Below are 27604 nucleotides of genomic sequence, written 5' to 3'. Positions count from 1 at the left end.
CGATTTATCATTTCTATCATAGAACAACATCTTATTATTGACATGATTCCATTAAACTACTGAAAAGATCAAAAATCAGAAACGCAAAGAACAATCATGTATCCTGATACGAAATATGAACGGATTTGAGCTAGATAACAGAGGAGACGCAGAAAATAGAAAATGTGGAAGAATATGAATGAACCTGTAAGCTGATCGCGAAGTTATCGGCGAATGAGAGATGCGGTTGCAGCTATCAACGATCGGAGAAATCAGCCTGCCTGCAATAGAGAAAGGAAACAATGTGGTGCCCAATAAGAAGAACAGATCTGCGCTGAAGCTTCCTTCTCTCCCGTAGCTTTTTTCAACTTCGATCTGTGATTGAATAATGGACCTATATCTGTCTCATATTTGGATTTATTTCATTATTATTATTTATTATATTACAATATTTTGATTCTTCTCTACTTTTTTTAATTTCTTTTATAAAATTAAATAAGTTTAAAGTGGATATTTTTCCATTTTTATTTGTTGTTTCTTGACCTTATTCAAATTATCAATAAAATTGTATTTTATAAAACAAAAAAAAAATCATTTTTAAGATAAATATCAGTATATAATAAAGTGTTTTAGGATAATCATTAACAAAAATATTAAAAAAATACAATGTAGAACTTTACTCAAATAACCCTAATAATCAACTCTTACATGTTAAACAATGCTAATGAACTCATTTAAATAAACAATGCTATTATAAGTGATTTTAAGTGAAATTTTCGCTTATAATATAAGACAATCTACCAAAGCTTGATGGAAAGATGGCCGATTCTTTATTCCTTCTCGCCTTGGGCAAATGGAGAACAATAAAAGGGACATTCAGTGTGTTTGATTCATCGAAAAAATGAAAAAATAGCTTTACGAAACATGAGCGAACGAAAATGAAAAAATAGCTTTACGAAACATGAGCGAACGAAATTATCCAATGAAAGAGGATCAATTGGGCATGAGTCTTTCGAGAGTAAAAAACGTTTACAATGGATTTTAATATTTAATATTAAAAAAATAATTAAAATAAAATGTATTTTAATACTTTTATAGTGAATTAATTAACATGATTATGAGAGAATTGATGAAAAAATTGTACATAAATTTTCCAAAATAAGAATTTGGGCTATTATGATTTGGCTTAGAAACAAGAATAAGTTACACTTAATAACCTTTTAGCGAATAAATTATCGCTTATAAATAAAATGTTCATGGGAGATAAAGAAGATAAGTAAACAAGAATTTGATGTAGATTAAGAATATATTACAGTGTATTATTACAATTACAATAGTATGAATTTATACACAAAAAAATAAGAAAAACTAAAAGGTTAGAATATGTAAAGATTTTAAATACACTTAATAGATAAAATATGAAAATCAAGAGACTGCTTTTTAATTGTAGAGTCTTTAATACCTTCACTCAAACGAAACGGGTATACACACACCTTGAGTTTGTTACGTAATAAAGCAAATCGGTTTGACATAAGTCCTTTGGTGAGGATGTCGACAATTTGATCATCAGTAGGTATGTATTGGATGAAAAGAGATTTTTGAGCAACACGTTCGCGAATGAAATGAAAATCAATTTTTATATGTTTTGTATGAGCATGAAAAACTGGATTGACCGACAGAAATGCACCACCAATGCTGTCACACCATAGAGTGGAGGTTGAAGTGGGGAGATGCAAAGTTCACGTAGAAAGGATTGGAGCCAGATGAGTTCAGTAGTGGCATGAGCTAGAGCTTGATACTTAGACTCGATACTAGACCGAGCAACAACTTGTTGTTTTTTTTGAATTCCAATAGATAAGAATGTCACCAAAGATATGTAGTATCCAGTTGTGGAGCGACGATCGTCCAGACAACCAGCCCAGTCAGAGTCAGAAAAGGCAGATATATCGAGAGAAGATAATGGACGAATGAGAAGTCCATGATAAGGAGTATAACGAAGGTAGTAGAGTATTCATTTTTACTACAGACCAATGAGTGGTGGTAGGAGACTGCATGAATTGGTAGGCATGGTTGACAGCAAATGCTAGTTCAGGTCGAGTATGCGTCAAATATTGGAGAGCACCAACAATGTTGCGATACAAAAATTGTTTAGGAAGAGTGTCGCCATCATGGCGAGATAAAGATGACCTAGAAGAGATTGGAGTATTAAGAGGTTTTGAGTCACTCATATTGGCTTGGATAAGAATGTCATTAATATATTTTGATTGAGAGAGAAAAATGTCGGAGGTAGATCGATGAGCTTCAATCCCAAAAAAATAGTGTAATGAACTTAAATCTTTAAGGGAGAAATGTGGTTAAATTAAAAGATGATTGATGAGATGTGAGAGGAAGAATTGCTAGTGAATATAATATCATCCATGTAGACAAGAAATAACGATTTAATTTGTGGAGAATGGTAAATGAATAAAGAAGAATCATTTTTGGATTCTTGAAAACCAATGGAAAGAATATCATATTTCAAGGTAGTATATACCATTCACGAGGAGCTTGTTTGAGTCCATAGAGTGATTTGTGAAGTTTGCACACATGATTAGGATAATCAGGATGAGTGAACCCATGCGGTTGAGACATACAAACTTCCTCGTGTAGAGTTCCATGTAAAAATGCATTCCTAACATGAAGTTGATGAATAGACCACTAACGAGTGACGACAAGTGAGAGGATGGTTCAGATGGTAGTTTGCTTGACAACTGGGCTTAATGTTTCAAGATAGTCAATGTCTTTTTGTTGATTAAATCCCTTTGCAACTAAACGAGCTTTGTGATGTTCAATAGAACCATCGGCTCTTTGTTTGATTTTAAAAACCCATTTGTAACCCACGATATTCTACGAGAATCGAAGAACAAGAGACCACATCTTATTTTGAATTAGAGCATTAAACTCATTTCCATGGTGGAACGCCATTGAGTATCTTTATTGACAGTGGAGAAATATGTGGGTAGAGAGGTGGAGATTGTGGCAATGTTGGTGTTGTGAAGGGCACGAGTTTTGGCACATGTAATCATATGATAAGAGGAACGTTCAGGAGCATGTATAACGGTGGAAAGTCCACATATGAGAGTAGGAGGATTGATTGAAGATGAGTTGGTTGTTGATGAGGGTTGATAGAAGTTTGATGTTGAAGAGTTGGTTGGTGAAGATGGATGGTTGGAGTTTGATGAAGATGATGAGTGTTTGGATGTTGGAGAAGATGGTAGTTCAAGAATTTGTGATGTTAAAATTAGGGAGATTGGAGGTGATGAACGTGGCAAAAAAAGAAAGTGCGGTGTTAGAGAGACTATGGTGTAGAAAGATTGGTAGATTCTGATAATATACTTTTAAATGGGAATGTTTATTCATTAAAAGTGACGTGACGAGAGATGTATATTCTGCCGGAAGGAAGGTGTAGACAACGATAGCCTTTGTGCTTTGGACTATAGCAAAGAAAAATGCATTTTAAAGTTCGAAGATCAATTTTGTGAGAGTTATATGATCGAGTGACCAGAAAGCAAAAACATCCAAAAGTTTTAAGGAATACGATTAATTAGATACGTACTTGTCAAAAATGCATCATCCCAATAAGATAGGGGCATAGAAGCATGAGCAAGAGGAGTGAGATTCATTTCTGTAAGGTGCCAAATCTTGCGTTCAGCAACACCATTTTGTTCACTTGTATGAGGGCATGATAGACGGTGTTGGATGCCATGAGTTTCAAGATAAGATTTCATACTCCTATATTCATCTCCCCAATCAAATTGTAGAGCTTTGATAGATGTGTTGAATTGATTTTCAACAAGTGTCTTAAATTTAATAAAGGTTGACAAGACATCATATTTTTTATAAATAGGATATAGTCAAGTAAAGCGACTTTAGTCATCGATAAAATTGACAAAATATCGAAAACTGTTGGTATAGAAAAGAGGAGCAGGACCCCAAACATCGGAATGTATTAATTCTAATGGAGACTTACAACGAGATTGAGAAACAGGAAAAAGAATTTTGTGTGTTTTTCCACATTGACAAGATTCACAAAAACTTAATTTCTTGTTGGCAATAATAGATAAATGAAAATAAGACATAATAAAGGTTGATGTTGACGATGAAGGGTGTCCAAGACGATAATGCCAAGAGTTGGCAGATGAACGAGTTCCAATAAGAGCTTGATGAGTGGGCGGAGGGTTGACGATTAAGTTTAGACGATATAGCCCATTTTTAAGTGTACTACGAAAGAGTTCCCTCTTCGTGACTTGATCCTTGACAATACAATAATTTGGATGAAATTCAAAAAAGATATTATTATCAGTAGAAAATTTGGAAACACTTAGAAGATTTTTGATTATTAATGGGACATGTAATATATTACGTAGATGAAAGTTTTTATTGGAACATGGAATGAATGATTGCCCAATATTAGAAATAGGAAGATGGTTACCGTCTCCCATTTTAATAGTTTTTATGCCATTGTATGGAGTTAAAATGCTAAGATTGTCAAGATTCGTCGTGAGATGATCAGTAGGACCATAATCGGGATACCAGACCGAGTCATAAACAGAAGAAGGTGTAGTCATCATAGTAGAATGTGTCTTTGAATTTTGATTCTGATGATGTCGGCAAGTTTCAATTGAATGACATGTAAAGTTGCAAATCTTACAAAACAGACCTGATCAACAAACATTAGTTGCATGACCAAAATGATCACACAATTGACATTGTATTTTATTTCTATTGGGTCCACGACCTAAAATAGAAGGCTCATTAGTAGAAGGATACCCTAACACGATAGTAGAAGCCCGGTCGGAGTGTAAAAATTGAGATTAACTTGAAGGCTCGTTTATTTGATATCCATTAGAATTATGAGAGATCAGTCTATTGACATTTTCATTTTTTGCATTATAATCACTCGGAGAGGAGACCGAACATCGCGATCGTTGGAAGTGGGATGGTTTTGAAATCCCTCTCGATCCAAAAGCAAAATTAGCGGTTGGAGAGGTAGAGTGGAGTGATTCAAGGCGAATCTCATGTGTAAGAAACATTACTTGGAGTTCTTCGATGCCGATGGGGTCGGTGCGAGTGGTTACCGCTACAGTGAGAGATTCGTATTCAGGATCAAGTCCTCCCAAAGCATAAAAGATTAAATCTTGTTGAAATATGTTTTTTCCAGCACCAGCGAGACTATCGATGATTGATTTTATTTTCTATAAATATTCGGCCATTGGGAGTGAGCCCTTCTTTACCGTCTGAAACTGAAGACGAAGCTGCATTAGACAAGCTTGAAATTGAGAAGCGAATGTACGTTCTAAAGCAGACCAAAGGGCTTTAGATGTAGTGCATGATTCACCAACCACTTGGGCTAGAATGTATTCTGAAAGGGTAGAGAGAAGCCATGAAAGAATCCTCTGATCTTGTTCCTCCCATATGGTAAAAGCAGGATTTGGAGTGAGGACACTAGATTCGTCAGCAGCATCAACTTGGAGAAAGGCTTCAAGGGCAGAATTAGTTCCAGTAACATATGGATAGATGCCATAACCTTTTAGGGTAGGTAAGATTTGAGATTTCCAAATAAGATAGTTTTTGCGATCGAGTTTAATGGATGTGAGATTATAGAAGAGATGAGTGGTTGAAGCGGAAGAAGATGAAGAAGAGGCCATGGATACAGGGGTTTGTTAAAACCGAATAATGGCTCTAATACCAAGTTAAAGAAGATAAGTAAGCAAGAACTTACTGTAGATTAATAATATATTTCAATGTATTATTACAATTACAAGAGTATTATTTATACAAAAATAAGAGAAACTAAAAGTTTTGAGTATATAAAGATTTTAAATACACTTAATAGATGAAATATGAAAACCAAGAGACTCAAGTGTTAATCGAATAAATAAGAATGAGATAAATTGGAACTAGTTAAGCTTAACTTTCGAATAAAAGTATATCAGCATTTAACAAATGAGCTGAATAAAACAAACCCTGAAAATAAAACCTCTTATATAGTTATAGCCATTCAAGGATAAAGACTGAGAATCAACATCACTAGAATAGCATATCTACCATGGGAGTTATTCAACTGAAACCATAGAAGAGATTATTTTCCCATAATTGAAGTATAACAAAACAAAGGAACAAACCATTTACTTTCTCAATAGGTCTCCTTTTTGGAATCTAAGGATCTCAACGCCCAAACAATCAAGAACACCACCAACAGAAACATGTGGTTTCTCAACCTTGATTCGAACAGCCAATATCTTCTCAAACTTGGACAGGGTATTGGATGCAATCTGATGCGCCACAGACTCCAGAAGATTTTGAGATGGACCCTCCACAACTTCTTTAGCAATGCTGCTCAAATCACGATCCCAAATCCAAACCAAGACAATTTGGAAGAAATATAAATGAATTTTGAGCTTAAAAAGTATTTCACTAACCCGTATATGTCAGTATAACTAATAGTGGCTGATATGTTATCAGTTAGGCCAGCAGGTTGGAGATCCATCCAAGCATCAATATCTATTACAAACTTCTGTCCAAGTGTTTTTTCTTCTGGCTTAACCCCATGAAAGCCATGGAAAGCAAGTCCCCTCAATATAAGCTTGTCTCCTGTAGGAATTTGTTGGAACTCCATTTGTGATCCTGCTGCAGTAATATAATCTTAAACATTACACAAATGGAACTAAGTAGCCACTACCCTAAAGGGTCAAGATAATTAATTACTCAAACCCACCCCTCCCTATACATACATACACCAAAAGACCATAGAAAGAAGTGAAAATTCAAATATAATGTCATATCATCAATAAAGTTTTTGACTGTATATGGGTTATATCTCTATTCCAATTTCCTATGATTAGGGATGCAGATGGTTCGGTTAGAAATTGTAAAATGAACAATACAGTCTGTCTACATATCCAGAAACAAATGCTACAATCCTTCCTGGGAATTCTCAGACATCATAAAGTTCCATAATTCATAAATTTTCTTTAGAAAAGGAAGAACAGCTTCTCAACTGACATAACAAAGATATATGAAGAATATAATGAATCATTTTAGTCAATTTAAAAAGGGTTTCTAAATACCCGGACGGAAGAAGAGTCTAGAGAGCTTAGATGTAGAAGATGAATCGGAAATATAGTGAAATTGATTATCCGAAGTTGGAGTTGGACTGTAACTAACCTGTAGGCAGCTGAAGAAGATGAAGAACCCCCACCAGGAATTCTGGAGCTGTAGGCAAAAGAAGAAGAAGATGGGTCTCAAATAAATCGTCGTTTTCTTTTGAAAGTCAGTCTCTTTGTACCTCTGCACTCTGGAGATGAGATGACGGCGGAATATATATAAGCTCATTCACCAAGAAGTTAGTTTTGGTTTCTTCAGTTTAGGGTTATTTAAATAAACCACTATAATTAAATATTATTTCATTTTCCAATTTAATTATTATTGACCTTGTTAGAATATATGTGGAGAGGATTTTCCTGATCAATGTAGACAAGGGATGATGACTATATTCTATTGAAGACACAATCATTTATGGCCTCTCATATAACTGAAATGGTGATAAGGGTTAATTCGATGTTACCCTCTTTATACATGTAACGTTTTCTTAGTGAATACATGCTTTATTTGTACGGATAACATTGAACTAACCGGTAATAATAACATCCACGAATAGCTAACTAGTAGAATTATTTTCTTGGTCAAAATTCGTAGGTTGTGATGTTTTTACCACCTAAATCCCAATCATGTAATCATTTTAAGTTATTATTACTCCCATCATCCACTGTCATTTCTCGCGATTTTTTCTGGGGTTTTCATACAGCCTCCACAAAACAAAACAAGAACTACAGTAAATTTTTGGTTGGGTTTTGATGCAAAGGGTTTTTTGTTTTATTATTTGAGATTTTCAATCTATTTATAGGTGAGTGTGACACCCAAGTAATAAAAATAAATATTATTGGTGGGTCATCAAATTTATTGTACATGTACACTGGTGACAGTTATTAGGTGAACCTAAACTAATTAAATTCCAGTAGTCTCTCCTCCTATATATATATATAGTTTCCCCTTCCAAGTAATGATTGTATTCTGTATTGAAATGGGTCAACAACAATCCAAGGATGAGCTGCTGCACCAGTATGTAACTTGTGCTAATGTCGAAGGAATCAAAGCTCTCCACAGAGAAGGTGCAGGGCTGGAGGTAAATATTTATAATCTAATGATTGATATGATATAATTTCCTAGGTTTTCTTGCATATATGCATGTTTTCTGTGCTTTTTATCATTTAGTGTCGTCGTCTGATTAGGTGTGAAGAAGGTTAATTTGAATCGTTTACTTTGTAAATTAGTTGATCGTGCTTAAGGATAGAGTAATTGTTTGTGCAGTGGATTGATAAAGAAATGAACACACCTTTGATTACAGCTTGCATCAGTTTCGAACTGTACAATGTTGCCATGACTTTGATTGAATTGGGCGCTAACGTAAATGCTTATCGTCCAGGTATATATGCCTAATTTCTATTTGATAAATGATAGAGATATGATGATAGTCTTTGTTAATTTATCGCAATTATCATCTTGAGGACGTCATGCTGGAACACCATTGCATCACGCAGCAAAACAAGGGCTTGAGCAGACTGTCAAGCTACTTGTTAATCATGGAGGTGTGCATACTATTATTCTGCTTTCTTGTTAATTGACCTTTTTCTCTTCATTTCTTGTCAAGTTTAGTCTGCATATGGTGGAAAATTTGCAGCAAATGCGCTATTGATGAATGACGATTTCCAAACGCCTGTTGATGTTGCTAGAACCAATGGGAACAACAATGTAGTGCGTGCAATTGAGGTAGTGCAGCATATATGTCATTTTACTGTTTTGATGTTAACTTAGCAATATTTTAATTTTTGATATTTTCTATTCTAATGTTGTTTAGAACCATATCTGCTTATTCTCTGGTTGGCTGAGGGAGGAAGTCTCTAGTCCTGAATTTCATCAAGTCTTTGCCCCTCGGCTTCCTTCTAGAAGAGTGTGAGTGTAGAGTTCATGAAGTATTTAGTTTGAATCGATAAAATTTTGGCACTTCCTTAACATTGATATCTGTTGGCAGTTGGGTTGTTGTAGTACCAATTGGCTCTCGCAATCTTGCAAATACTTCTAAGTTGGAGCTTGCCATTTATTCAAGTGTTCTGGTATTTGATCAATCGAAAGATTTGCTTTCAATTTTTTTGAATCTGAACATAAACTAACAATGATTGTCTGGATCAACAGGACGCAAATCCTAGGACTCTCATTGCATTGTGGAAATCCAATGTGGAAGAACCTTACTTTAACCAGCCTGATCCTACAGTGACTATTTCCAACATTTCCAACAGTAATCCAATTCCTGTTTTGTTGTGTGTTTAGTTTTACATGAATGATTTGACTTTGCCTTCATCCACAGTCTCAAGACGCTGGAGGCGGAGGAGAGGTATCGTGGCTTCCCGAGAGGGAAGAGGTAAACATCAAGGATCTAGACGTAAGTAATAAGTTTCCATATAACTATTGACAATCTAGAAAACTGCAATACATCATTCACTAATTTGTTCAATTTTTGTTTGCAGAAACACACCTCCAATTTAAATCAGCAGATGAAAATGGTCAATGCCAATTGCAGCAGTTCTTCAATGCATGCAAAGGAATTCCTCAGGTACAATGACTCACAAAGAACCATGCAATTAAGGCTTTACTATCATGGGTTGTTTAAAATTAATCTCAAATAACCCACGTGACACACAAAAAGCCTCAGACTATAGATATCAAGATCATAAAACAAACACTCCCTCGGTTTTCAAGCAGATTGTGTATTTCAGGTAATATCCCCAGTAGCTGCTGAAAGCATGGATTTAGCTGAATCTGAAACTGTAACAAGACTGCCTCATATTCATACAAATGTCTCAAAAATGAATAATGAACCGGGGGTCATTGGTGAAGCTAGCTCAAGCAACGACAGTGGGGACCAACAATTCAATCATCAAATCACAACAGTTGTGACAACTCTCCCATCAGCCCCACCTATGGACTACACAATCAAAGAGGATGATCCAATCCATTATCCCAAAATCGATGTCAGCCACATTGATTCATCTAAAGAAGAGGTGGTGAAAGAAGATTTGTCTTGTGTTATATGTTTGGATGCCCCTATTGAGGGAGCTTGTGTTCCATGTGGTCACATGGCAGGATGCATATCTTGTTTGAAAGAGATCAAAGCAAACAAGTGGGCTTGCCCAGTATGTCGTGCTCAGATCGACCAGGTTGTGAGGCTTTACTCCGTTTGATATGATTGAAAACTGTTTATTTGGGCCATAAATCTTATATACTCAAGTATATATATAGTTCACACTTCTCTTAATTATGTATAATGACAAAAGAGTATAGTAGTGGTAATACAAGTTGAAAGATATTGTACTAAATATTACTTTTTAGCTTCTATTTTGTAGACTTTATGGATCTTGGTTTAAAAATATAAATCTCATTTGGATCATGATGAATTGGATAAACATAGTCACTTAATCTATAAGTTTTAGATACTAGCCCTATTTGAAAACTGTTGTTTTCTCATTGTTTTTCTATTATAATTTTTTACTTTATATGAAGATTATCTTATGAATCATTTCCCCTATTATGTTTTATATCATTTTTTATTTTTTAGATTCTAGTTTAGAGGTAAAATAAAATGTATTGAAAAAACATGAGTTGAAGTAAAAAAATCACAATTTCAAGAGACATTAAACTAAAATGAGGTTGTTATTAAGAAACAAGGCCGGCCCACCTCTCGGTCCCCTAAAATTATAAAAAAAAAATGTAAAATATTTAATTAATTAAATAAAATATTTTTATTCATTTAAATATAAAACTATTCTATAATATTATATGTTTCAATGTATAATACCAAGTTAAAAATGAATAGGAAAAATAAGATTTTTTTTTTCGACTAGGCCAAATTTCTGGACGGCCCTAATAAGAACTATAATTAGATGGTAGAAACATTATCGGGAAATTTGAGGAAATGACCCCAAAAAGGGGGCTAATTATGTTTGGTGCGGGCCACTAATTTTTATAGCGCTGGTGGCCCCAAAACAATTTTCTGCCGAAAATACCCCCGTTGCGTGACGCACCCTCCGGTTGCGTGACGCACCCTCCGGTTGCGTGACGCACCTGAGGGCATTGTGAAAAGTCCACAATGCCCTTACTATATAATAAAAAAAATGTTAGTTCTCTTCATTCTTTCTTTCTTCTTCTCTTTCTTCACTTCCCTTCTCCTTCTCTCTAAAAAAGACAACCACCGACCGACGAAGACGACGGCGGAATCCATTTCTCTTCCTTCACAATGTCTCTTTCTGCTGCTACATGTATTCTTCTCCTTCTTTATTTCTCTTTCCACGCTTTGTTTGTTAGGGTATAATGATTAGGGAATGAGTAGGTGGAATGCCACCGTCGCGGCGGAAAACCGGGTGCGTAACGTAGTTGCGTCACGTAGTTGCGTTACGCAGATGCGTAACGCACCCCAGACACTTTACTTGCATTTCATTGTTACGGTGTCTCTCGATTGATACTATCATTTTTTCAATTGCAGCTGAAGTATTTGCTGACGTATTTGTTGTGTAGAATGGAGAGTGGCAAATTGCAGCCAATGGTACCAGGTTTTTCTCTACACAATCATGCAAAACCATGGATATACCCAAATGTACTACATTTGCTGAATTAGTTGATACAATCTATGAGACGATTAACGTGCAAAAGTCTGCATATGATTTAGTGATTAAAGTCATGTATGATCCTTCTGCAAAACTTCCCCCTGTTGTTATTGAGGGAGATAAAGATGTGGGCATGTATTTATCACGGTTGATATCGGGTCGAAGTTCGTCATCTTCGTCACCACTTTGTGTCTCATTAGTAGAGAAGTACCCAAGTCAAGATACTACACTACCAATCATTACTCAAAAAACTATACCCGGCGTTGTTTCTCGAGTTGTTTCTCAACAGATTTTATTTGAAAGTGAAAATGAAGGAGGAGGAGAAGAAGATGAACGGGCTCATCATGAACTGATTAATCATGAACGCGTTATTGACTTTAATTATGAACGGGTTAGTGATTTCCAAGCTACTACTAGTCCTGCATCAGCAGTTGCACGCACGCCGCACCGGTCAATACCTACACCAATGGGTACACCATCTAGTGCAAGAGCGTCAATGGGTACACCATCTAGTGCAAAAGCGTCAATGGGTACACCATCTAGTGCAAGAGCGTCAATGGGTACACCATCTAGTGCAAGACCATCAATGGGTACACCATCGACAGACCCTACAGACGTATCACCGACAGACCCTTCATTTGCATTGGCGTTAACTAGTGAAACCGTATTAGAAGTCGGTACGTTATTTGATACTAAAAAAGAACTTCAACTGACGCTATATAAATATGCGATGACTTATCATTTTGAAATCAAAGTGAAAAAGTCTCGAAAACATCTTTGGTATGTGAAATGTATGGATGAGACATGCAAGTGGAGCTTACGTGCTGTGAAAGGTAAGTTTTCCGAGATGTTTGAGATTCGGAAATTCAATCGACAACACTCATGCTCAGTTTTGTCGAGGTCGGAAAAAAAAATGCAAACACCGGCATGGGTTATTGGGCAGTGCATGAAGGGTAAGTACATGGACCATCACCATAACCACTTGCCTAAAAAAATAATTGAAGACATGCAGTCAGCTTATGAGATGTTTTTGACTTATAAGTTATAATAAGGCTTGGAGGGCAAGGGAAACGGCTTTAACGGCAGTGCGAGGAACGGTAGAGGATTCCTATGGAAAATTGCCTTCATACCTATACATGTTGGAGAAGAATAATCCGGGTACCATAACAGATATTCAGACAGACGAGCACGACCACTTCAAGTATATGTTCATGTCTCTAGGCCTCTCAATTAGGGGTTTCAAAACCTTCTGTCGTCCCGTATTGTGTGTTGATGCAAGTTTTCTCAAGCACAAGGTGAGAGATCAACTATTGGTGGCTGTTGCATTGGATGCCAATGAGCAACTGTATCCTGTTGCATTCGGCGTTGTTGATTAAGAGAATAATAACTCGTGGACTTATTTTATGCAAAAACTTAGAGAAGCAATTGGATTAGTTGATGATCTCGTCTTCGTATCCGATAGACACCCAAGTATAGCCAATGCCTTGTGTGCTGTTTTTCTAGAAGCAGACCACGGTGCGTGCACATATCACATAAAGATGAATATTAATGCCAAATTCAAAACTGATAATTGTCATGTCGAGTTTGATTTGGCTTCTCGTGCATACACTATCCCCCAATTTAATCGGTTTTTTGACAAGATCATGGTTAAAGATCATAGGATTGCTGCCTATTTGGAAGAGATTGGGTTTCAAAGATGGAGTAGAGCATATTTCCCCGGTAAGCGATACAATCAACTCACAAACAATTATGCAGAGAGTTTGAATAGTCAGTGCAGAGAAGCCAGAAAGTATCCAATTTCAGCAATGCTTGAGTCTTTAAGAACAACATTACAAGGGTGGTTTAATGATAAAAGAGAAAAAGCGTCCAACCACCAAGAATTTTTATCTCCAACGTATGAAAAGTTATTATGTGATGGTTTTGAGAAAGCAAGATTCTATACCGTATCATCCCTTAACCGATTTGAGTTGTATGTGCATGATAATGAGGCACATTATAAAGTCAATTTGAAGGACAAGGACTGCACTTGTAGGGTATTTGAAGTCTCCGGTCTTCCTTGTACACATGCACTGGCTGTTGCCCGTCACAGGAATGTGGTTCCTTACGACTTATGCTCAAGGTATTTAATCGTTTTGAACCTATTTATTTAACCTATTTTTAATCGTTTTATTTTCCTTCTCATATGTATTATACAACTGTATCTTGGTTGAATACATATGCGGAGATATGTTATCCGGTTGGTGATGAAGAGAATTGGGATCTTCCCGATATTATCAAACAACGCGTGTGTCTAAAACCACCTGTGAAGGTTAAGAAAGGTCGGCCACAAACTAAACGTAGGACATCCTAAGGTGAGGTCCGTAAGGTCCCGAGACGATGCAGTTCATGTGCAGGTCTAGGACATAATAGAGTAACATGCAAAGCAGTGATGCCAGCACCGTCTACCGCAAGAGCAAGAGCATCATCTCAGCAGCATGAGCCCTCATCATCTCAGCAGCATGTGCCCTCATCATCTTGGGCGAAAAGGGCCATCAACGTCTTTCCTTGTGGCGAATTCAGGGACCAAGTTTGGAATGATCTCATAGCTCCACACTTGTAGTGCTAGTACAAACCCATACACGTTATAAGCAAAAGAATTAGTAACTCCACTCCCTTTCCTGGACATATATACGGACCTGTGGTGTTTCATGTCCTGGTCAAGACCCCTCATGGTGAATCTAAAGGACACCTTCCCCCATGGAAATCGGAGGAAATCTTCAACATCTTCAACCATATGGATGATTTTGAGATTTAAAAGCCGTTTTGGGTCATATGAGAAGAGGTACTAGTTAATCAAGCAGATCAGCCCGATCTTCCATGCGTCTTCCTTATCGGTGCATTTCATGAAAATAGATTCCAAATCCATCATTCGAATTGACGTATTCCTTTTGAAATATTTTATCAGCAAGGGTGGACAACCTCGGCATTCATCTTTGTATATAGGCAATCTGTCGAAGTTGAGGCCTGTAATCAATGCGTACTCTTTCAGACCAAAAGTATATTCCTCCCCATTAAAGTTGAAAATCATCCTATTCAAATTGGCCTTCACCTTCCGAACCAGCAACTGATGTAAAATGGTCCCTGAGAACAACAAGTCTGGGACTCCTCTCAATAAATACTGAAATTGGGAATTTAGAGCCCTCTCCATAAGACCCAGCGCTTCAAACCTATCAGATACTTTTTCAAGGCTAGGACAGATTTCAATGAAATCCTACTAGGAAAATCATAAACCGTGAAGTCTGCCATCTACAAAAGGGAAAACAAAAACAACAATGTTTGTGAAAACCTTTCACAACAAATATAAACAAACGAGAAGAAAAGCAACCGTCAAAATAGCTAGAAACAACTGTCAGATGCGTGACGCAGCTGTTTGACGCAACTGCTTGACGCAGCTGCTTGACGCAACTGCTTGACGCAGCTGCTTGACGCAACTGCTTGACGCAACCGCAAGACGCAACCCAACCCATAAACCGTGCATGAACCATTTGAAATCAAGAAGCATCCTACCCTAATCCCTAACATAAAACATGCATGAACCGTTTGAAAGCAGGAAGCAACCTACCCTAAAACCCTAACATAAAACATGCATGAACTATTTGAAAGCAAGAAGCAACCCTAAAAACCTAACATAAAACATGCATGAACCATTTGCAAGCATGAAGCAACCCTAAACCCTAACATAAACCATGAATGAACCATTTGCAAACAAGAAGCAACCAACCCTAAAACCTAACATGAACATAAACCAACATAACTAAAACTAACCTCATGAAGTCAATGAATGAACGAGAAGACGAAGACGAGCAGGAAGAGACGTCGAGGCAGGTGCGTCGTCGAGGCAGGTGCGTCGTCGGGTGCGAGAGAGAGAGAGAGCATGAATAGTGGTCGAGGCTTATTTGGGTTTTTATATAAAATAAAAATAAATGTGACGCATCGTATCCTACTTGACGCATCCGAGTTGACGCATCGGAGTTGACGCATCCGAGTTGACGCATCGGAGTTGACGCATCCGAGTTGACGCATCCATGTTGACGCATCCATGTTGACGCATCAATGTTGACGCATCCATCTTGACGCATCCATCTTGACGCATGCATCTTGACGCATCCATCTTGACGCATCCATCTTGACGCATCCTACCAAACAAACAACCTGCATTCAACGAATCAGCGAATCAATGAGGAACGTTCTATAAAGGAAATATACACGAACTGAATAGGAAATCGAAACAAAATATAACGAAATAAACACAAAATATAGTGGAATGGTCGAATGAAATGTTAATTTGTTCGAAATCCTCAGCGCTGTGCAAACTCGTCTCCATTGGATGTTCTTCGAAGCTATAGGCCGTTGAATATGGTGCCATGGTCGACGGTGCCTCTTCGATTCGTTCTTCATCGCTGAAAAAGAAGAGAAAATCTTCTCCGCCACCATTAGGGTTTCACGGCGGAGCGGAGAAGACGGGGAAGAAAGGGGCCGGATGAGAGAGAAAATGAAACGAAAATGAAAAAAAATTAAGTCTTTATAGGGTTTAGGGTGCGTCACGCATCTGGAGGGTGCGTGACGCATGGGTATAATGGTCATTAAAATATTTGGGGGTCACCAGCGCTATAAAAATTAGTGGCCCGCACCATCGGCTATTTAGCCCTATTTTGGGGTCATTTCCTCAAATTTCCCAATATTATCTAGTTCTGTTTTTACTACGGAATCTTCTTCTTCTGCCTCAGCTCCGGAAGATCAAAGCTAGGCCACAAAAAAGAAAGGTAGGCAGGCGCTGCAAAATAAGGCTGAACAATAACTATATTATATTCTTAAAAAAATGATATTTTGTAGGTAGTATATATAGTTTAATATAAAAAATAATAATATTGTTGTGAAAAAATAAATTTAAAACTCATATAAAATATAAAAATAAATATATATTTATTTATTTATTTTTGTTTACATTAAGGACTAGAACACAAAAGTCACGATTAATTCTCAATGGTCAAAATAAAAAAATTATTTACGGAATATAATTATCTTCATTATAGTGATAACGTGAATATAAATCATATTATCTTCCTCAATAAAAAATAATAATTATCATTATTGGACACTATATTATATATAAGTTTGAAATAAAAAAAAAATATGAATAAATAAATAATATTTAAAAATATTAAAATATAAAATAATATATATAAGATATTATCACAATATTATATAAATGGTAAAAATATATTATATTAATTTCCTTATAAGCTCAATATAATATCTATATAATAGACAAAACATATGTAGTTCAATATAACAATTTAATACAATCTTCTTCTCTTTATTTTAACATGATATCAGAATCAAACTTTTGTTCTTGAATTATAAATTTAGTTTTACGCTGCCTCCATCAATGATTACATTAGTCATTGATAGAAGGTTCTAATTATTATTATTATATTTTTTTTCAAATAATCTTGTTAATGTTTTTATTTTTTTCGACAATCATATTCTTTGAGTTTGTTTTTAGTTATTGTTTTATCCCGGTAATTAATGTCATATTTTTATTGGTGTTAATCCAATCATATGTGCTTCTTTACTGATTATTTAGTCAACACACTGCTATTTTCTCGTTAGAATGAGTTTTATAAGTGTTGTTTCACCCATCATTCTATTCCCATAAGATTCTACTTTCTTTGCTAGTTTTCTTTAATGCAACACACTGTCATCCTGTCGTTGGATGAATTTCGAGACTCGCGAGTAACTTCGGAGTTCATTATATTGTTGTTTCACCCCAGCATTCAATGCCCATGGGATTCTACATTTTTGTTAGTTTATCAGTCAATACACTGACATCCTGTAACTGGATGGAGCTCAAGAATTTATGAAATTTGAAGAATACATAATTAACATTTCAGTATCTCATCTTCAACCTCAAACTATTCAAACGTTTACATCTTGAGTCTGAGAAGGGATATTAAAATATAAGATAATATATATGTAAGATATTATCACAATATTATATAAATTGTGATAATATCATTAGTATATTATATCATTATTATATTATATTAGTTTCCGTATAAGCTCAATGTAATATCTATATAATAGACATAACCTATATAATTCAATATAACAATTCAATATAAATCTTTTTCTCTTTATTGTTAAAAGATTGTATTGAATAATATATTGAATTACATAAGTTATGTCTATTATATAGATATTAAATTAAGATTATAAAGAAACTAATATAATATAGTATAATAATAATATAATATAATATATATTACAATTTATATATTATTGTGATAATATCTTACACATATATTATCTTATATTTTAGCATTCCTCCTCAAACTCGAGACGGAAAATGCTTAAACAACTTGAGGTTGAATACGAGATGTTGAAATATTTATGGTGTATTCTTTAAGCTTAATAAACTCTTGAGCTCCATCTAGTAACAGGATGACAGTGTGTTGACTGATAAACCAACGAAGAGGTAGAATCCCATGGGCATTAAATGCTGGGGCAAAACAACAATCGAATGAACTCCGAAGTTACTCGCGAGTCTCAAAATTCATCCAACGACGGTTTGACAGTGTGTTGCATTAAGAAAACCAGCGAAAAGGTAGAATCCCATGGGAATAGAATACTGGGGTGAAAGAACACCTGTAAAACTCATTCTAGCGAGAGAATAACAGTGTGTTGACTAAATAACCAGTAAAGAAGCACATATGATTGGATTAACACTAATAAACATATGACATTAACTACTGGAATAAAGCAACAACTGAAAATAAACTCAGATAATATGATTGACGAAAAAATAAGAAATCAACAGAATTATTTGAAAGAAAAAAATATTATTAAAAAATATAATAATAATAATTAGAGCCCTCCATTAATGGCTAAGATTAACCATTGATGGAGTCAATGAAAGACTAAATTTATAGCTCAAGAATAAAAGTTTGACTCTAATACCATATTAAATAGAGAAAAGATTGTATTAGAGAAATGATATTCTCAACGACTGACCAGCGAAAGCAAGGCCACGAATCCTACGTGGCCTTGCCAGCTAGGAGAGAGGAAAAAAATAAAAAAAAATAAAAAAATGAAACGTTTCAGTTTCCCCCCTTTCTTCTTTCCTCTCTTTCTTCTTTTCATTTATCACTTTCGGCGAACTCCGACTTCTTCTCTAGCGATTTTTCTCTCCGACATCCCTAACTTCTTCAACTTTCTTCATCTTCTTTCGATCGAAAATGGTAGGTCTTCTCCTTCGGGTATGTTCACTTCATTGTCTGCATTCGTGTTCACTTCATACTATTTTTTCAGGCTGGTGATCCAGGTACATCTCCATGCAAGACTCCAAGATCTTCAAGGACAAGATAAATAACATCTTCTCTTTTAGAATCCTAGATCATTTTGATGATTTGAAGACCGTTTAGGTTTTTGCGGTTAGGGTTAGGGTTAGAGATTTTTATATTTTTGATGATTTTAACGATAGAAAGGGATGATTATTGTGTATTTGCTGCATTATGGGTCCCGAAAATGAGATTTTGATATGTTTGGCTGTTATGGGTCCCGAAAATGTTGTTTCGGGACCCGAAAGTATGATTATATAATGCAAAAATGGGATTTTGATATGTTTGCTGAATTAAGGGTCCCGAAAGTGGGATTTTGATATGTTTGCTGAATTAAGGGTCCCGAAATGTGTTGTTTCAGGACCCGAAAATGAGATTTTGATATGTTTGCTGAATTAAGGGTCTCGAAAATGTGGTTTCGGGACCCGAAATGTGTTGTTTCAGGACCCGAAAATGGGATTTTGATATATTTGCTAAATTAAGGGTCCCGAAAGTGTGGTTTCATGACCTGAAATATGTGGTTTCAGGACCCGAAAATGGGATTTTGATATGTTTGTTGAATTAAGAGTCCCGAAAGTGTGGTTTCAGGACCCGAAATGTGTTGTTTCGGGACCCGAAAATGGGATTTTGATATGTTTGGCTGTTATGGGTCCCGAAAGTGTGGTTTCGGGACCCGAAATGTGTGGTTTCGGGACCCGAAAATGGGATTTTGATATGTTTGGCTGTTATGGGTCCCGAAAGTGTGGTTTTGGGATCCGAAATGTGTGGTTTCAGGACCCGAAAATGGGATTTTGATATGTTTGGCTGTTATGGGTCCCAATAGTGTGGTTTCGGGACCCAAAATGTGTGGTTTCGGGACCCGAAATAGGGTATTTCGGGACCCGAAATGTGTGGTTTCAGGACTCGAAATAGGTGTTTTTGGGACCCGAAAGCTTAGTTTCAGGGCCTGAAATGAGTAGATATCATGGTTTTTATCTGATTATATGCTTCATGGTTTTTAAATGTTTATCTTTTGTTTTTGTAGGGCAAATAAACGTAAAAGGAATTCCTAAGAAGCAGCTCCCAAAGTCGGAATTCCCAAATCCCCAACAACTCCCAATGTAGTTCCCAAATCCCCCAGAGCAGCAGCTCCCAAATCAGCCCCCCACAACTTATTTTTAACTAGGACATCGTCTTTTGGGCTTTTCAATCTTCTTCAACTACTGTCTAAGGAACAAAAGGAGGCTGTGAAGTCAATAGACTTTGGCCATCTACTATCATTATCTAGTCAGACAATTTGACTGTAGTAAATGTGTATTCACCCTAGAGAATGGTGAGGAAGTCAAAATCGAAGAAGAGGATGTTGAAATGATATTGGGTCTCCCTAGAGGTGAGTTGGACATTGTAGAATACAAGAATAATGAGATCGATGACAAGTTGAAGGCATTTAGGACTCGATGGGGTAACCCTGTTAATGGCGCTCCTTTAGTGACTGTTACGTCGATGAAAATGATTGAGAACAAAGCTGTTGACAACAATTTCAAGATAGACTTCGTATTATTTGTTGTCAGCTTCTTTCTCTGGTGTGATCACCTAGGTCAACTATCCAGATATATCTCATTTCTGTTATTTTCATTTGCATGATATATGACATGTTAATTAATCATCAAATATGTTTTTCACTTGCAGGTATAGAATTCTGAAATCTATTTCAGATGTTCATAATATCAAGAAGTTCAATTGGTGCAAATTTGTACTTGAAGGATTAGTTCAATCATGGGCAAAAGTGAAGGAGAATGGAAAACGACATTTCCAAGGACCACAGACGTTCCTTATTGTAAGTTATCATTAATTAATTTCTCTATTTTCAAAAATAATTGGTTTTAACATATGTTTGTTTTCAGTTGTGCTACGTGTATAGGGTGAGCAACCCTTTACTGGGAGGAGTTAATGAGCGACGATTTCCAATACTATCATGTTGGAATGACACGACGTTGAAGTTTAGGCTGAATACATAGTGGGAAAATGGAGGATTTGGACGCGGAAGCGTTGTGAGACGAATTCCACAACCGGGGATGTAGGGGGAGAACGATGAGGATAATGATGTGGGGGAGAACGAGGAGGAGGAGAACGAGGAGGATGATATGAATGAGGAGGATAATGATGAGGGGGTGTCTGAGACTCCAAAGGCAGCAGTAGTAGCAGAACCTAGGAAGAGGTCACCACATAGGAAGAAGTCAGAACCAATGCATTCAACACCTATGAATGATCGCCTACCACCTCTTAATATAACACCTCTAAACACAGTAGCTCCGGACTTAGATAGAATGACTTTTACAGAGAATTTGGTGTGGGTTACGAAATGTACAGTGATGATTGAAAAAGTCATGAGAAAAATGGAATCTTTAAGTTTAGGCTGGGATGCAACGCCATTATATGACAACGTCATGCACATCATTTACAGAGCAATGGACAGGAATAAACTTTTCAGGGATGTCATGCACAAATACTTCAAGGATCGAACACCAACTGAAGAGGGGGGTGACAAAGAGGCTGGTGATAAGGAGGCCGGTCAAAATGAGGCTGGTAAAAATGAGGGGGGTGACAAGGAGGCCGGTGACAAGGAGGCCAGTCAAAATGAGGCTGGTCAAAATGAGGGGGGTGACAAAGAGGCCGGTGACAAGGAGGCAGGTCAAAATGAGGGGGGTCTTGATGAGGCGGGTCACAGTGAGGGGGGTCACACTGAGGAGGACGATGGAATAGAGGTGGCTCCAAGAAAAAGAAGGAAAAATCCCGTGCGACAAATGAAAATTCCAGCACACCTTAAATCTCCATATATGACGCAGAACAAGCCGAAGAACTTCGAGTCTGCCCAAATTCATGAAGTTGCACCTGATTTGGTGGTACAAAAAGAGGGTGGTCAAGAAGTTCCTAAAGTGGTGGTGAAAGGAAAAAAATTGGTCAAAAACATAGAAAATATCTCCTCAATGTCATGAAAATTCCAGCACGCCTTCAATGTCAATATATGATCAAGAACAAGCAAAGAAATCAAGTTTTCTTCGATTTTGTCATGATAGATTACCGAGATGAAGTCGTTTTGGGTTCATTTATGCAAATGAAGATGCTGATAATGCGAGGTAAATCAAGCTTTCTTAGTTGAATGTTGGTTTTAAAAATTGGTTATTTCGGGCCCTAGAATAGGGTGTTTCGGAACCTGAAAGTGGGATTAAGGGTCCTGAAAATGTAGTTTCGAGACCCAAAAGTGTGGTTTTGGGACCCGAAATGAGTGATTTCAGGACCCGAAATCGATGGTTTTGGGACCCGAAAGTTGAATTCTTATGTGTTTGGCTGTTATGGGTCCTGAAAGTGTGGTTTCGGGACCCGAAAGTTGAATTCTTATGTGTTTGGCTGTTATGGGTCCCGAAAGTGTGGTTTCGGGACCCGACATGGGTGGTTTCGAGACCTGAAAGTGTGGTTTCAGGACCTGAAATGGGTGGTTTCGGAACCCGAAAGTGTGGTTTCAGGACCCGAAATGGGTGGTTTCGGGACCCGAAATGGGTGGTTTCTTGTCCCGAAATGACTTTTTTTAACTTGTTTTCTTCTTTATGTGGTTTCAGGAAGGAAGTATTGTATGTATCCGAGCATACCAATATCAACATAGGGCAATTTCAATCCATGAAAAATAAATGCCATATTGAAAGTGGTATTATTGATACGTGGGCAAACATGATCAGTCAGTACTGCAAATCATCTTCCGAAGGGAAAATAGTTTTTCGACAGTCGTTTTTGTAAGTCTCTATATCTTTCATTGTTGTTTAAACTAATTGTCTTATTGTCATGTTGATTTCATTTGCAGGACTTTTGGGCACTTAAAAAAATTTGTATTGAAAGAATAAATGAAGAAATGAGAATTTTCAAAATAACACCCGAAGACATGAAAACTGTTAATCTGGTAAGTCCAATATTTTTATATTATCTTATTCTTGCTCATATATGTCATCTGAATCTTGGTGATATTTTTGCATATATTTTTCTCAATTTTATACGAAAGTCATTATTATGTTGTTGTCATCAACATTGCAAAGAAAGTAATTGAAGTCCTCGACAACCTCCCACTAGACCCAGATATAGCATGGGAACATAAATATGTCATAACTCGGAAACTGATAATGTTGAAGTGTTTTTTACACATAATGTATGTTAAAGTGTTTATTAACTTCTTTGGTAAAACAGGTACAAAACGTTGTGGAGTACTTCAATACTATCGACCAAGAGATCGCAACCCAAATTGCCCAATTCCCGGTCAATGTTTTGAAATTACCTTGGCAAGATAGTTCAAATAAAACGGATTGCGCAATATACTGCATGGGACATATTCATACTTACATGGGCGATGCAAATTGGGATTGTGGTATAACCATAAAAAATGTAAGTTACATATTTTCACATTTTATTTGTTTTACAAATCTTTAATAACCGCTGGATTATCATTTTTTGTAGGCAAAGGGAATGCTTGAAGCTTTGCGAGTCAAATACACTACAATGATCATCCGTTCAAATTTAAACCAAAATCTGAAGAACATCTTAAATAATTTTGTCAACATTTTAAAAGAAGATTGTCCTGAAACGTATAAGTTGTATATAAATAAGGAGGTCTCTTAATTAATTTAGTACATTTCTCTTAATTAATTTAGTACATTTTATTCAATTATTTTCTTGTCTTCAATTATATTTAATTATTTTCTAGTCTTCAATTATAATCAATTATAAACACAACATTTTGGGACAAGAAACAATTCATTTCAGGACAAGAAACAACCCATTTCAGGAAAAGAAACCACAATTTCGGGTTCCGAAACCATCAATTTCGGGTCCTGAAACCAATGGTGATTTCGGGACCCGAAATGGTCGTTTCGGGACCCGAAATCGATGGTTTCGGGACCCGAAATGGTGGTTTCTTGTTCCGAAATGGTGGTTTCTTGTCCCGAAACGATGGTTTCGGGACCCGAAATCGATGGTTAAAGATAAGTGACAACAACATGATCAAATAAGTGACAACAACATGATCAAATAAGTACTATCTTTGTTAAAGATATGATAAAAATGTAAAATATTCGAAGTGACAACAACATGTTCAAATAAGTTACTATCTTCGTTGAATGTTATCCCCACACGCATTATCTTCGACATATACTTGAGAGGACAAAAGTGATGTGAATGATAATTGAGTTGAAAGTGGATCATTCCATTGTTGTTGTTGTTGTGTTGAATCCAAAACTGTAGATGTTGTGGCCGTATTTCCCTTCTTTTTTGATCTCGAAGTTTTGGGGATTTTTTTAATTAAAGATTGTTTTCTCTTTGTTGGTGGTCGTCCTCGACTTCTAACTTTGTTAGGAGAGTGTATCAAAATGGATGTAGCGGGAGATTGAAATGGAGATGGAGATGCTTCTGTGCTTTAGTCTTTAGATGTTTCATTGCTTCTATGATTAAGTGACATAAACTGTTCCATTAAGTCTTTTATTTCGTTCATCCAAAAAGAACAATTGACTTCAGATTTTACTCCAACTTGTTGAACCTCTTGCATCAATCGAGTTAGACTATTGTGACGTTTTTTTCTTCCACAGACATATCTGAATCATAAATGCTTGTGATATTTTAATACCCACGCTTAATATCTTTACGTCACCGGTCCATTATATAATACATTGGTACCTCATTCACCCTTATTTTTTTCAACACAGCCATGATATGCCTACACAAAATACCTCTGAACTCAAACAATCGACATTGACATTTCACATTGCAATCCTTTTTGGTGTAATATACTTTATAAGAAACATCTCTTACATGTTCTCCATTAACCCCCAAAATGATTTCCTCAACTCTAAATATACAAACTGACATTTCCTCTTCAATGACTGAGATGTCGCACAACATCAAACCTCTAACTTCTTTTTGAACCAATCTAAATATATCTAGAGTGTAGAAGGTTTGGTATTGCCTTTCAAAGGCAAATCCACTGACAGTTGGTATCAAAGAATTAAACGATTGGAAATCCAATTTCTTTTCTCTCTCGATATTTCTCAACAGAGCCCTATCATATTGCTCGACGAATTGTTTGAGGGATGTTTTGGACTGCACATAGTCATCAAAGAAGGCGTTCATACTTTCACTCCATTGAGATGTTGACATCCCGACCCAAAATTGTCATTTGACATAAACAGGTATCCATTTAGATCTTTCTAAATACAAAGATTTTAACCAAACATTATCTTCAAACTGATAATCTTCAATTAGTCTATTCCAATCCTCTTCGCATTGTTGAATATTTATGGAATTGTATACTATGTTTTTCAGCATCTTCTTTATTAGATGGTATTCAGTATGACTTTCAAGTTTTATAGGAAGTTTCTTCATTATATGCCACAAACAAAATCGATGATGAGTTTTAGGAAATACCTTCTCAATTGTAATCGCCATGGATCGACATTGGTCTGTGATTATGGCATTTGGAGGTCTATCATCCATACATTCCAACCAAATTCTAAAAAACCAAGTGAAAGAATTTGAATCTTCACTTGACAATAACCTACATCCAAGCAAAATGGATTGACCATGATGATTAACACCAACAAACGGAGCGAAAGGCATGTCATAGCAATTTGTCAAATATGTTGTATCGAAAGAGATAACATCATGAAAATTTTCAAAGGCAGCCCTGCACCTACCATCTGTCCAAAACACGTTTTTAATTCGGGATTCCTCGTCCAAATCAATAAGGTAGAAGAAGTTTGAGTTCCTGGTTTGCATTCTTAAGAAATAATTAGTGAGTGCTTCAGCATCCTCACTCCTTAACATCAACCTTCGTGCTTCTGTAACGTAATTTCTACATGTCCTCTCATCGAAAGACATGTTTTCATACCCTTCAGCTTCAACTACAAGTGATTGAAATGTTTTGGCCACAGTTATTCCAGCTTCATCGTTTGTATCCAATCTTCTCTTTACATTCCGTCAATTACTTTGTAGGATATAACATGACGTATTCTCTTAGGGCTTAATGTATGGTTGTGCTCAAGAGAAATACTTGTTATCACATATTCCCCTTCATTTCGAACAACAACATTAATCTTTGCTTTACAATCTGTCTTCGTTATTGGTCTAGGCTGATGAAACTTATTTTTGGCCTTCGATTCTTTCATAAAACTCTTGGCACAACCAACGCTGAAGTATTTCCTCTTACCACTTACATTTTTGCTCCCTAACTTGGTAATGCCGAATCTAGTTAAATGGGCATATGATGTGTAGAATTCAAGAAGTTGTTCTTCGGAGGAAAATGTCATTCCAACAATGGGAATGTGACTGCAAAAATTAAGTGCAACCGTAAGAAAAAGTCCTTAAACCACACTTTCAGGTCTCGAAACTACCCTTTCAGGTCCTGAAACCACCCTTTCGGGTCCCGAAACCACCTATTTTGGGTCCCTAAACACAACAATTTTTGTCCTGAAATGGTTTCGGGACAAGAAAGGGTCCCGAAACCACTCATTTCGGGACAAGAAAGGGTCCCAAAACCACCCATTTCGGGACAAGAAAGGGTCCCGAAACCACCTATTTCAGGTCCCGAAACACATCATTTTTTGTCCTGAACACAACATTTTTGTCCCGAAACCAACCATTTCAGGACAAGGAAGGATATTTTTTTATCCCGAAACTACCCATTTCGGGACCCGAAATGACCCTTTAGGGTCCCTAAACAACCCTCTTTAGGTCCAGAAATGGTAGGTTTCGGGACATTTTGACACATTGAAATTTACATTTTTTATACCAATTGGGCAATCGGGTACCTTTCGGGTTCAACAGGGATAGATTTGTTCAGGTTAAGTTCTTCATCTACTGGGTTGTTCAAGTTCGGTGTTTCGGTTTCCTAAAAGTTCAAACAGTTCTGAAATAAATCCATAAATACATCTGTAAAATGTAAACCTAGATCTGTAAAATATAAACCCTAGATCTGTAAAATCTAAACCCTAGATCTATAAAAAATAATAATAAAGATCCTTAAAAAGATACCATGGAGAAGTAAATGTAGCCGGAGAAAAGAAATAAATGCAGTCGGAGAAGAGAAATAAATGCAGCCGGAGAAGAGAAATAAATGATGCCGGATACGTTTCAGAGAGAGAAAGAAATGCAGAAATATGAAACACTATTAGTGAAAGAGGATATGCAAAATGTAGAAATAATTTTTTTTTTTTTTTTGCTTTTTCTCTCTCCTAGCTGGCAAGGCCACGTAAGATTCGTGGCCTTACTTTTGCTAAACATTTGTTGTATTTATCGTAACTCATTGTATTAAATGATATATTAAATTACATAAGTTATATTAATAGAAAAATAAAAAGTTTTAGGTGAAATAATAATAATAATAATAATAATAATAATAATAATAATAATAATAATAATAATAATAATAATAATAATAATAATAATGTTGTCTTTTTGATCCATCCATCTGTTGAAGAC

General features: G+C 36.2%; 3 protein-coding genes across 5 annotated transcripts; 2 read left to right on the top strand and 1 right to left on the bottom strand.

Annotated features, from left to right (window-relative positions):
- Positions 1 to 5986: 5986 nt before the first annotated feature.
- Positions 5987 to 7355, bottom strand: LOC124921545 (dihydroneopterin aldolase 2). 2 transcript variants are annotated; one of them, XM_047462218.1, is made up of 3 exons: positions 7186 to 7355; positions 6441 to 6648; positions 5987 to 6354 (listed from the first exon to the last, which is right to left on the bottom strand). In XM_047462218.1, the coding sequence occupies exons 2-3, from the start codon at positions 6635 to 6637 to the stop codon at positions 6147 to 6149; spliced, it is 405 nt and encodes a 134-aa protein (XP_047318174.1). In that variant the 5' UTR covers positions 6638 to 6648; positions 7186 to 7355; the 3' UTR covers positions 5987 to 6146. The 2 variants fall into 2 exon arrangements, with proteins under 2 accessions (XP_047318174.1, XP_047318175.1); XM_047462219.1 differs by having other exon boundaries at positions 6441 to 6645.
- Positions 7356 to 8092: 737 nt separating this feature from the next.
- On the top strand, positions 8093 to 10484 carry LOC124921317 (putative E3 ubiquitin-protein ligase XBAT35). 2 transcript variants are annotated; one of them, XM_047461955.1, is made up of 9 exons: positions 8093 to 8203; positions 8426 to 8503; positions 8586 to 8666; positions 8759 to 8847; positions 8936 to 9030; positions 9110 to 9191; positions 9271 to 9517; positions 9603 to 9688; positions 9852 to 10484. In XM_047461955.1, exons 2-7 carry the CDS (start codon positions 8458 to 8460, stop codon positions 9403 to 9405), a joined length of 528 nt encoding a protein of 175 aa, XP_047317911.1. In that variant the 5' UTR covers positions 8093 to 8203; positions 8426 to 8457; the 3' UTR covers positions 9406 to 9517; positions 9603 to 9688; positions 9852 to 10484. The 2 variants fall into 2 exon arrangements, with proteins under 2 accessions (XP_047317911.1, XP_047317910.1); XM_047461954.1 differs by having other exon boundaries at positions 8101 to 8203; positions 8389 to 8503.
- LOC124921343 (putative E3 ubiquitin-protein ligase XBAT35) lies at positions 9412 to 10316 on the top strand. Its single transcript, XM_047461992.1, has 3 exons — positions 9412 to 9496; positions 9603 to 9688; positions 9852 to 10316. Exons 1-3 carry the CDS (start codon positions 9412 to 9414, stop codon positions 10314 to 10316), a joined length of 636 nt encoding a protein of 211 aa, XP_047317948.1.
- Positions 10485 to 27604: the final 17120 nt, after the last annotated feature.

This window comes from Impatiens glandulifera, chromosome 1 (genome assembly GCF_907164915.1).
Source record: "Impatiens glandulifera chromosome 1, dImpGla2.1, whole genome shotgun sequence".
Lineage (NCBI taxonomy): Eukaryota > Viridiplantae > Streptophyta > Magnoliopsida > Ericales > Balsaminaceae > Impatiens > Impatiens glandulifera.
This window is presented reverse-complemented; position numbering and strand designations above follow the sequence as displayed.